This window comes from Neodiprion lecontei, chromosome 7, assembly GCF_021901455.1.
Source record: "Neodiprion lecontei isolate iyNeoLeco1 chromosome 7, iyNeoLeco1.1, whole genome shotgun sequence".
Classification (NCBI taxonomy): Eukaryota; Metazoa; Arthropoda; class Insecta; order Hymenoptera; family Diprionidae; genus Neodiprion; species Neodiprion lecontei.
Genome location: NC_060266.1, coordinates 24,287,743 through 24,300,190, shown reverse-complemented (window position 1 = coordinate 24,300,190; position 12,448 = coordinate 24,287,743). Strand labels below are relative to the sequence as shown.

At 37.9% G+C, this 12,448-nt stretch overlaps 1 protein-coding gene across 10 annotated transcripts in view; it reads left to right on the top strand.

Moving 5' to 3' along the window:
• LOC107224485 (dystrophin, isoforms A/C/F/G/H) overlaps window positions 1-12,448 on the top strand; it is a 325,712-nt gene that overhangs the window by 10,640 nt on the left and 302,624 nt on the right. Inside the window, exon 1 of one of the 10 annotated variants that reach the window (XM_046745765.1) lies at window positions 2,956-3,999. The exons of the other annotated variants lie outside the window; for them this stretch is intronic. Within the exon in view, the coding sequence (XP_046601721.1) occupies window positions 3,981-3,999 (19 nt within the window). The 5' untranslated portion in view covers window positions 2,956-3,980. Of the gene's footprint in view, window positions 1-2,955; window positions 4,000-12,448 lie in introns of those variants that run through there. 10 annotated transcript variants of the gene reach the window in all.

Below are 12,448 nucleotides of genomic sequence, written 5' to 3'. Positions count from 1 at the left end.
TCCCGAATCTCGGAGGCACTCGGTGTTATTTTAGAAATTTTCTCTGCAATCGAGTGTATTTCATGTGATAATTTACGTATTACATGTATTGGGAATTAAATCTACAGTTTTTTAAAAACGAACGTATCGTTTTTTTTTTTTTAACATGCGTTTGTTCACAACATTTGTAAAAAATCATGGATTCACAGAAAATCCTAATCATTCTAAAACATAATTAATTATTTACCTGAAAATGCAAAAAAAAAAAATCCGGATTTTGCATGGAATAAAAATAAAATGTCGAAAAAAAAAGGATACCAAAATAGTGGCTTCTGTCACAGAAAGGGTTTAAAAAAAAATACGAACCAAATCGCAGAGGTGAAGGGTTAAATACAGGTCGATTTGACGTGGAATGTCCCATACATACGTGACTTAAATCCTCCCCCGATTCACCCATGCGGTGTTACCGTAATGAAAGAGAGTAGTAGAACAACTTTTTCCTTCTTGTACAGTTTTTTTGGGCGGATTTTTTCACTCGCTTCGGGAAAATAACGGAATTCAGAAATTGCATGTGTGGGGGGAGGGGTGGGGGGAGGTCGCCTGTTCGGTTGAAGAGTTTGATAGATTTGAAATAGGAAAATCGTTGTGAAACGGGAAGAAAAATTCGACGTATAACAAGACGTGCCTGTGTTAACTGTTGGTTATTTACGCACAACGTACGGGTACGGTTTAGTTCTGAAAACGAGTCGTAAATAAAAATGCGATTTGCGTATACAGTAGCGGAGTAATAAATCGTTGAACGGTCAGTGCCGCGTTGATATTTGGACGTGAAAATATACACGATAAAAAGTCGAATTATTTATACGCTTCTACTCACCGTGCTGATCGTTTATTCTTCTTCGTCTTCTTCTTCTTCTGCTTCTGCACCTTCCTTATTACGGAACGTTCCTCATCGCCGTGGTCACAATCACACCGCCTTTTTGTCGTCTCGAAACTTTGGCTAATTACGTACGACACTAATCACAGTAACACTTACAATTCACTTTAACACTTACTAATTACATTTCACTAATCACTACGAGAAAACACGACAACACGACGTTTGCGGACGAAGGAATTTGCATAAGTAGGGCACAATATTCGAATCGCAAATCACGACGTAACGAGGATAATAAACTGCATGCATCGACTCGCGGCGCGTTTGTAAACACTGAGAGACACTTTGTTTACTCACTTATCGCACGGTCTCAAAACACGACTTTTCGACTCGTTGGTTTTTCAATGTCGCGAACCGACGCGACGCTGCAGAGAATTCAATTCGTTCGCTCTTCGAACAATTGACAAGCGTCGGTGTGAAATTTGATACTCCGTAACGTTCGATTAGATAAGTGATCATCTTCACACCGATCGTTCTGAAATCTGTACATACGCGTTGCGAAAATATCACCTGTCGAGTTGAAAAATCCTTAGGACGAAGATGGAGATACGCCGTATGTATATTATGCGATAAATTATCGACTCGATAGCGCAACAGAGATATTCACAATATATGCAGCTTTTCAGCACTGGTATGGCAGCCAAATCCATCCAGTTTTCATCGAAATTTCTCGACACAAATTACGCGTCGCACGGACGAGAAACAATTGCGACGCGTCGTCACGTGATCGCTGCAGTTCGTTTGTTTTTCAGCTCTGCACAAGCGGCTATCTTTGCAACTAACACGACACGATCTTAAGTCGTAAGTTTAACATATTTGTAAACGTAATCGATGTGAGTTTAAGCGATGATTCGTCAGGATGTTGTTTAAATCAAGACGAAGCACGGACTCGATGTAAAAGTTGGTCGTTTAATTGCAGGAATAAACCTGGTCAACGCAATTTCAAGGCTCACGCCGAACTGCGAACGATCAGAGGTGAGGATTAACCCAGGTGTCGTATCTCACGGCATTTTTCTATACCTATATTTCTATTACATACTACGTACACAACGTATATTGCAAATCGTGGATGTTATTCCTACCATCGCATAAGTGATTACCGTAAATGCGATTACTTAGACGTTTCTTGAACAGAAATATTCAACGTACATGGTTCGTTACAAACAGAGAATCGGCGTGGATTGTTATTAGCGATATCGAAGCCGACAGCCTCGCCGATTAATTGATCGAAACAATCAACGACCGATACGGTCGTTCAAAGGCAGAGAGACCACCGTCTGCTCGTAGCCGGTGTATCTAGTCGATTATTTATTTATTCTATTACATCGATTATCGAGACACGCACCTCGCGCTATATTACACACATACCTGTATATAACGCACGCAGTCCAGTTGTAACGTAAATTCGAAATTGCTATTATTGGCATGAGTCTAAATCCAGAATTTCGACGAGATTCCGCAGCAGCTTCTACCGGCAGTTTTAAATTTCAATGAAATTTTTAAATTTCCCTTTCCTCAAAAATAACTCTTGCCATTTTCAACTTTCGATCAAAAATGACAATAACCAAACCCGTAGGAAACCTTAACTCTCTACAACTTTAGCCCTGACGTCCCCCCCCCCCCTTCCAAAACGATCAGGTGACGAAAATGGTGGTACATACCGAAAAATTGTACTTTCAGATGTTTTTTTTTTTTTTTCTCATTTTCTTTGTTACATTTATGTTGGCACACCGACAGCGTCTGTAAACGATGTTGTACATCGGTATGTACAGCAGATTGGCAGAATAATCGAGGCCCCGCGGGCCGTGGCGCGTTTTTCCTCCCGTCGTCGAACCGGCGCGACGACGCCGCGACGTTGCGCGGTCGGTAGCTGTCTCGAGTCTGGAGAATCGGCGGAGCGAGAGTGAGAGAAAGGAGTAGCGAGAGAGAGAGAGAAAGAGAGAGAGAGTGAACGAGCGCCGGCCGGGCGGGGCGGGAGGAGGGAGGGGGGGCGATACTGGGCCCGATCGCGTCGGCTGCCAGACGACAGTGACTCTCCGCCCGTCCGAGCGGTCGCGTCTTTTGTTGTGGGAAAAAGAAAAAGAAGGAGGAAGGAAGGAAAAAGAACGGGTGTGTCGGGCGTTTTGTTCATTCGGTATATATCGGCCGTAGTTTACCGATTGGTGAGATAAACGAGTTAAGGAAAGTTCAACCGGCGTAGTTGGTTAGTAACGCTCGTCGGGAGTAGGCGTGTAAATTTTTTCTTTTTTTTTTTCACACGGCTTTCCTTGCCGTGCTTCATGGCGACCGGTGAAGAAGAAGACTCGTCGTCGTCGTCGTCGTTGTTGTTGTTGTTGTTCTTAGTCTTCTTCTCACCGCGATCGTTCGTCGCCTTGTACGCGTTTAGCCAACTCTCGTCGTCGTCGTTGCCGTCGATGCTCGGTATCCCGGAGGATCGGCATCGCAGTTTTCGTCTCTCAGCTGCGAGGATCGGGCGGATCCTCGAGCAGTGATATTTCTCACCGGAGAAAGAGAGAGAGAGAGAAAGAGAAAAGACAGGAGAACCGTTTGACAGTGCGACGATCAACAAGTGGCGTGGGAGAATCGTGTTTCTTATTCGTAGTACCGAAAGGCACGACATATAAGTAACGTTGAGTGGTGAGTTGGTCGGTAAACGGTGATCGAAGTGAAGTTGGTTTCTCGGTGTCGGTGTGTCAGTGCGCGCCTTTCGAGTGTCGGTGGAAACGTAAATTTCCCTTCTTTTGTTTTTTTTTCCCCCCCAGATTTTTATCTCTTCGGTGTTAAACAAAACTGTGGGTAAAATCTCGGAAAGATTGTGTGTGCGTGCGCGCGTGTGTTACGTGTACATGTGTATGTGTCGGTGATTGAGTGCGTGCCTTTTTTTTTTCATCTCCTAAACCTTCTCTCGCACCTTCTCGCCTGCTTTTCGGATAAATTATCGTTCAAGTGCCGTGTGTCGGTGTTTCGACGTTCTTAAACGGATTAAACCCTCCCCCCCCTTTTCTGTTCCTCTCGCTGTAACCGCCGCTGCTGCTGCTGCTGCTGCACTTCGATACGGGACAAGATGGAGGTCGTCTATATAGGTACACATACAGACAATCATGCGTCGCTCTTTTTTTTTTCCCTTTTTCTTTTTTCGCTGTTTTTACTCCATCTTTCAAAACCATTGTCGTTAGACGCGTGCATCGTTACACAGGTATACATTATTTTCGCTTGTTTCAGGATTTTTAAATACCTGTTACGTAATTAGATTATGTACAGGTGTAAACGAACCCGCACGTTCTGTATTACATTATACGCGTGTAAAATATAATATTATACGTACTTTGGTCGTGGAGAGAACGATTACGCGTATAAAACCGTTATGTTCGTCATACTTACGTCTACCGCACGTACGTAATCTACGTACATACCTGGCGTTATCATATTTTTTCTCACATTTGTTTATCGCTTTATGCAATCTACGGATTTTCACGTGCCGCTGGACGTTATATTATTATTATTATTATTATTATTATTATTAAAGATTTCTACAAATTTTCTACGACAATTGGGACATTTCGTACAATTTTTTTTTTTCAGGAGAAATTGTTTTCGTAAAAAATTGTAAAAATATATGCGTAGTTTGTTACATAAAAATTGTAGATTTTCGTGAAAATTTGTATTTTTCAAGCTACTGTAGCCAAATGCCAATTTTGAAGAAAATTAAGAGTTCTTTACGAAAAACAACGCATGTTTACAATTTTTTACGAAATAATAGGAAATGTTTCAATTTTCATGAAAATTCTTAGTAGTAGAAATTTTCGCCAGGGTACCGAGTTTGATAATATCGAAAGGAAGTCGCATTGTATATATATATATATATGTAACGAGAATTAGTTATTCTTCTTAAATTTTTATCGTCACTCCACCGTTTACCGAATTTCAGAGGAAATCCATCTCGTTTCATCAACGCCAGTATAAATTACACGCAAATATCAATTTATTCACGAGGACTTGTCATACATACGTGAAACGAGAATGAAGTTGGCAACGTTACTGTAACTGTTCGCGTTTAAGCAAGATCGTTTTGTCGCACTTTTGAATTGTCTGAGATTTTGTAAACCGTTTCGAAGTGTTTGAAATTCAGTAAACCGTAGTAAGACAAAACATGAGGCATATTTTGCAATCTCAGATCCTTCAAAATCGTTGTAAAAATAAGAAAATGGTAATTTTTTTCTCGTCGATTCGTTACGACGACGTTGCGGGACGGGGGTGAAGTTCAGTTTCGGGACGAAAAATAATTGGGAACTTTTGAATTTGGAAATTTGAACCCCGCCCCGACGTCGACTAACTTCAACCTCGTTACACGTGCGGACAGCGAAACCTTCCGAACATCTTATTTCGATATCTTTCTCCTTGTCTCGTCAGCTCGCATATATCGGGCAAACATCAGAGGGAGGTATACGATATTATTACGGTGGGTTGTATTTTTATTTCGAAAAGGTTTTGTGTCACATAGAATCTCCGACAACAAAGGCTCGCGTCGGTCTCGCATGGCGTAATTTCATCCGGATGGACAACAATACGATACAATGGCCGTCGGGGCGACGAGAAGACGCGAAACTACGTACGTGGATATATACGTATACACGTATACACGTATAATACGTGAAACACACCCGGGAGGTTTGGGCAGCCGGTGATACCGTTGTCAGGAGAGTTCCTGACGTGATACACGGTAATGCTTTCAAACACGTTGCCTCGTCGCACGGATATTTCACGCTCCTAACTTCACAGGCTGCTAATCGTAAATATCGCGTCGACTTGTTGTGCATGTTGTAAAATTTTTCCAACTATTCGTCCGTCATCCTCATCGTACACATACGTATGTAACGTATACGAGGTATTCCATGCCAACCGAGAGGACATTTTCCCTGACCCCCGCCAATTTGCTTTATTATTTCTTATATGATTCTGCAATATAAAAAAAGCACTCGCCATTTTCTTTCACACATTTTTTTGTACAAGTAGTCGTTACTTAAAAACTATGCGTGAGATTTCTACAAGAGTTTAACGGCTATTGCGTATCTTATCGGTGACGACTAAATCAGTCTTTTAGAATTTTTATACCCGTTAATATACAACATTCTCAGATTACTAATCTGTATTAAAGTGGTTGGTCAGCGTTTCTCAAGGTCAACGACGTTCTCGACTAATAAAAAACAGAAAAAAAAAAACTTGATAGTAAAAGTTTTCGAGTAATATGCATCCTTTGTCATCTGTAGACATTTTTTCAAATGTACTGAATTTTATTTCGCTATTATACAATTTCGAAAAAGTATTTTACGAGCATTCGCTTTTTTTCTTGCAAAATCTATCATTTATTGCTGCTGCTGCTGCTGCTACTGCAGCCAGTTTCAAAGTGCGATCGTCAATTATTCGCAGGTCAGTTTGTTGTAAGTTTCCACTGTTTCATCGTTGTATATACGTATATATATATGACAGTGAATGGCGAGAAGAAGAAAAATAAATTGCTCTTTTTGCTGTTCCTGCTCCACTCTCTTTCTCTGTTTCTATGCAGCCAGTCTGCTTGCCTATTTTTGCATGGGAGAAAAATATGCGAAGAAAACCGTCGAGAAGATCATCCTGTGTTTCGATGACAGAAAACTGCGACAGAATTTATAATAATAGACACTTTATCGCGTGATGTTGATAAAAGTATGGAGAGGAGGGAGGGGATACAGAAGGGAAGAAGAAGTGAAGTGAAGTAAGCGGCGACAAGTATGCACATATATATATATATTTGTATAATAGGCTTGTTTTATCATCGTTAAGAATCGAATTATTGTACATTATTTGTACGCCACGGGTAATTCATCATCGAATCACGCGCATAATATTTACCATGTGTATATACAGGGTGTCCCAATTTAAAAGACGCGTTACCAGTTTTTTTTTTTTTCAATGGAATCGTGAGATTTTGTCTCAACTCAAATATTCTTCATTCGAAAATGTACGAATTTCGCAGGAAATTTATTTGTTTTTTTTTTTCACAAGGCGAATAGTTCGCGAGATGCAAGAAATGATCAAATTCTGCAAGACACGGGGAAGTGGATTCAAAAGGATCGTCCTTGGAATTGCTCTGCACGCATCGGTAATTCTATCAATCACGTCTCAACCTCCCAATGTTTCTAGTTACTCTTAGCGAATGAAATTTTTCTCACAGTCTAGGACACGTATTCCAATCGAAGCATTAGCTCGAATGAAATAAACGTAATTCGTCCTTAAAAATTAGGACACCCTGTTCGTACAAGAATGATTTTTTTTTTTTTCCGACTTGTTATTTTTTCTTTTTTCTTCCTACCTTCTACCTGCTCTGTTTTACTTACTTACCTCTTCTTCCACGTTGCAACAATCTTACAGATTATACTCGTATTCTGCGTTAAATAATACCGTTGTACGTGAAAAATAAAGAGAAGAAAAGAAAAAAAAGAAAAAAAAAAACCCGTCGACCTCCTCGCGTGGCGAGATAGGGAAACAACGGGTTTTATCTATATTTGACGTTCGCCTTATCTAATCGATGCGTCTGCTACTGGCCCCGGAGGGTTATTATATACATATATAGGTCTATGTGTCAGGAGAAAAATCAGTTGATTGAAACTTGGCCGAGGTTTTTTTCTTTTTTTTTTTTCTTTTCTTTTCTTTCTTATTTTTCTTCTTCGCTATCGAGGAAACGGAAGGGGACGAGGAGTGACTTGTGTACACATTTGGCTATTTTCACTCCCGCACCTTATTCGTCTGGTTAAATTTGAACTCTTGGGACGCAATCAACAACGTCTTAGTAGCGTTAATAAAGTATCGAAACGTTGAGAGAAAAATTATTATTTTGCACCGTTAGAAGTTGAATATACAAAATCTCAGTTTGTTGATGCTGTATTATTGTAATTAACATTTTGCTAAATATCTGGTAATCCCAAAATTGAAAAACAACGACTCTTTTCAAATATGCATAGTTACGTTAAAGTTACAAATTTGTTTTGAAAAAATGATTTTTCTTTCTTTATTTATTGTATTTTGTTTTATTTATTTATTTATTTATTTTTTTTCACTGAGAGAGAGTTTTGGAAAGTTCTTCTCAAAGCGTTCTAGCGCTCCTGATGATATTAAAAAAAAATTTTCCTTTGGCGAGTTTTGGATATATAAGCAATTCGACAGCGATGTAACGAATTTAATATACTTTTTTAAATCTGGCGCCATTTCTTTATCGACAAAAGTTGGACAATTGATTGATACACTGACTGGTTTGCACCTTATTCCGGAAATTTCCGAGCTGATCCGAACTAAGCCCAATTTTTTATTTTTTATTTTTTTTTTGATCGTGTAACGATAAATTTATAACAGACAGAAATTAATTTTTAGGTTAAAGTGTGAATCAAACGTGAAGACAAACTTTCGTAACAAAACTTCATTATCAAACTAACGTTGTTGTTTGTTTATTCGTTTTACTTGGCATTATTATCACAATTTTTATAAGCAAAATATAATATGAAGTATTTGTGACAGTCACATTCCCAAAATATTCGCATGATTTTTTCGAATGCCGATACATATTATTATGCGTAACGATAATTTCACAAAATGCTAGTGACGTGCGATTAATTTGCGTTTCTTTTCGATCGTTCGATTGATCGAAACTGCCTTATAGTAATTCTAGAGGTCGATCGGTGTAATTTTTTAATAGATTAAGTGAAGAGAGAAAATTTAAACAAAAAAAAAAAAAAAAACGATTAATCGCACGTGCTGTACTAAATACCTAAAAGAATGAAAAACGATTCCGATTATCAACGCATAATTTCAGTACAGAAACAGTGACGCGAAATTTTAGTATCTTAAAATTTTCATCACACACGTGACATTAATGATTATACTATCGTAAAAAAAAATTCACGTCGATTGTTTTTACATCGTTGCTAATGATCGAGAACAAATATGTAGGCGATTTTTTGCCGCCATTGTCGCTGCAAAGCGATTTTTTTTCAATTTTCGTTACACATACGTGATTGGATAATTAAACATCACCGATTTTTCACCATCGACGAGTCTAATCTCTTACCGGAAATAATACAACGTAACACAATCGCTTAGCCTCCAACTTCCTCCCTACCGATTTCATTACGTATGCACGAAACGATTTTCCGGTTTCCCGCCGCGTCGTCGTCAGATATCGCATTCTTTTCTATCTCTGTATTTATTTATTCTTGGTTAGTTTTCCTTTCTTACCGTAAACCTGTAAGTTCATTTCTCGCCATCGTGTCGTCGTGAATAATCTTCGTCGAATTTTCATCGCGATGTTCGTTTGTTCTTAATTGACACCCCCCCCCCCCCCCCCCCCCCCCTCTCTTTCCTTAATCAATTCCGAAACGTATGTACGTATATCAATTAAACCCACCGCTCGTTCAGCTCGCAGGGGTCAACAACACTTGATACAATATATATATATGTATATGTATATATAATGCGTTCTCCGTACGTTGCTGTGTATTATAGGTAACTATAACTGGCATTGGCTGCCACAATAGTTTCATTTGCCGTTAAGTATAGTATACGGTACAAAGCAACGATAGAATATTTTGGTGGCGAAAGTTGAAAATTTACATATTTATTTCATAGTCACATCTCGTTGTACAATTATAGTTATTAATGTGATAACGAAAAGTATATATAAAAAAAAAAAAAAAAAAAAACAGGTATATTTTGAAAATCAGTATTTTACAACATCGAAACGATATTTGATAGATGTGGAAAATAATTAAGCGATATTCGCGGCGACGGAAGTGAAACGATTTTGCCGCTCGCGAGTTGTTTCGAATATTGTTATCTGCATCTTTGCAACCGTTTCCTGCCTTTGTTTCTTTGCTCATCGCTTTGTGCGTGTATACTTATATGTAGTATAGTAAGATATATATATACATGGTGTAAAAAAATTTAAGCAAGAAGTAATCTGGATGGAAAAGAAAGACAGGTTTATAATTAAAGATTTGGAGTTTTTTTTATTTATCGATTCATAGATTACACGGTACAGGGTCAGGCCTTTAATTTCCAATTTCGGTGATCAGAATTTACCGCCCGAATCATGCGATTTGAATCCGTTAGAATTTTATCTGTGGGCTTTCTTCAAGTCCAAGATTCATTTCCACCCTGAAGGAGGAAATTGAGCCCTGTACCTAACAACGAAATTCAAACCACACTTGTGCAAAACTTCAATTTTTAATTATAAGGGTTTGTTTTCTAGCAAAATTACTGCTTGCGTGAGTTTTACGACACCCTGTATATGCATATCGCGCTCAATTAATAATTGACGGATGTAACAACAATTTTTGCAATATTTCTACCGAACGAATGAGTTTTTCATGAAAATATTATTCTGAAATTTAGTATGTATTTAATAAATCGATATATATGAATTATATTACGTACCTGGAGTATGTAACGTATGTATGTACGTAAAACGAAACATTCGACTTGTTGTATAATTTTTTGCAAACTTATCTTTAAGTTTTTCACAGTCATTCTCGAAGGCTGTTAGAAATAGGATCATTGTTCCTTTATCTCTTTTCGTTCCTCAATATTTACTATACGCCATTAATTTCACACCCTCGTATTGCATGCTTAATAAATGTATCGTATTACTGTCATCCGCGTGCCAAATTACTTTTTAACATAAATTTCGTTTCAACGTCACGATGTTTCGTTGAAATAATTTTCCACGTCACTCTAATTTACGTTCGAGTGCGGGCTGCAGCTTATTTTTCACTCTGTTCTCCCGCTTCAAATGGGAAAATGGGAAAGCTGGCACACTAAATTTATGGCTTTAACGGCATAACGAACGAAAGCCGTTGCAGTTGAAGAAGCTCGGAAGGTCGCGTGTGGTGATTGTGGTTTTACCGTTTTGTCCCTCCGCAGTTTCCGTTTTTCTAATCTCTGTTCCTCTTCTTTCTTAGAGTTGAAATACCGGAAAAGGAAGAAAGAGATTCTCGCTTTAGATAAAAGAAGCGTCTATTAGACGTACATTTATAATATGCGAAGCCAAACATCGTCTGACTCGCGCCATTTATAATTTGGTTTAAAATTATTTCTCCGTTATATTTATATATTATTTGAAATGTTTGGAGAAGAAAATACAGTTGTTGATAATTTTTTTTTAGAATTTTTAAAAAATAGTTCCTTTCAAAAATCACTCTTAATGTTTATAAATAATTGGACAGTCGAATAAAAGATGTGAAAAAATTCCGTGGTACCGTTTCAGAGTTGGAAAAATTGCGGGTAATATTTTGAAGAAAATCGAAAATGTTTTACAGTTTCTCATGAAATTCCTCGTAATATATTATAAAAATTTTTCTCACACTTCTCTTTTCTCTTCCCTTAACTTTTTTCCACCCTCGCGCCTTTTTATTTTTTTTTTTGTTTGTTTCTCACCTCTCAATACGTATGCCTGTTACACACACACACACACACACACACACGCACAAACATTCATGGGTATACAATGTGCAACATCGCGTGATAGTAAAACGTGAACACGACGCAAGCTACGAACCTGCGTAGCTGCCTAGCTTTCGCCCCCAATTACAAACGAGCTAATTAGGACCTGGCGCGTAAACGTCCGCTATTGCCGTTGCCGTTGCTGCCGACGACGAGAAGTCTGCATAATAATCGCGTTTGCGTGCCCGCGTGGGGTTTAAAGAGGAGGGAAAATTTTGCCAGCCTTCTTTGCGTTTATTGCGGCATTGCGGGATTATGAGAGGAAAAATAAAACGAATAAATAAACAGAAAAAAAAAATAAAACAAAATTCCCTCTTCTCTTGTGATCTTTGCAACTGTGCAAATAAATTTGTGTATAAATATATAATACGTAATATTTGGTACGTTTTTTTTTTTTTTTTTTATCTTTTCTCTTTTTGTCTCGTCAATTTCGTACGGTATATTACTTTTCTTTTCCTGCAATTGTCCTTGCACGGAAAGTGAGGAATAAAAATTGAAAGTTGGAGTAGCAATTGTATAAAAAAACGTAATACCGTATAATGTTCGTTATAAATATAATATTATGTATATTATACACATATTGTACAAATATATATATATATATATTTTCTGCGATCGCTGAGACATCATTTTGTTATTCATCGAATTACGTCATGGAGAGTTTGTCGGACGTTGAGGAGAACAATTGGATGACGTTTGATTACGTAATCGACAGAAGCTGCTGACAATATGGATGGGGAATACAATTTTTCAATAATAATAATGATGATAACGACGATATTAATAATTTGTGGCTGTCAATCTGTGAACAACCGATAAAATGAAAAAAAAAAGATGAAAGAATAAGAATTAGAAGAAACAGAAAATGAAAATTAATCAGTTTACAAATTAGCTAATCAATAATACGTGTGTGTGTGACGCGTGAATTGAAGGTAAAGTAGAAAATAGAATTATATACCGAGAGAAATTTTTATTCCCGCTTATATATTATTTATATTTTCATTAGTA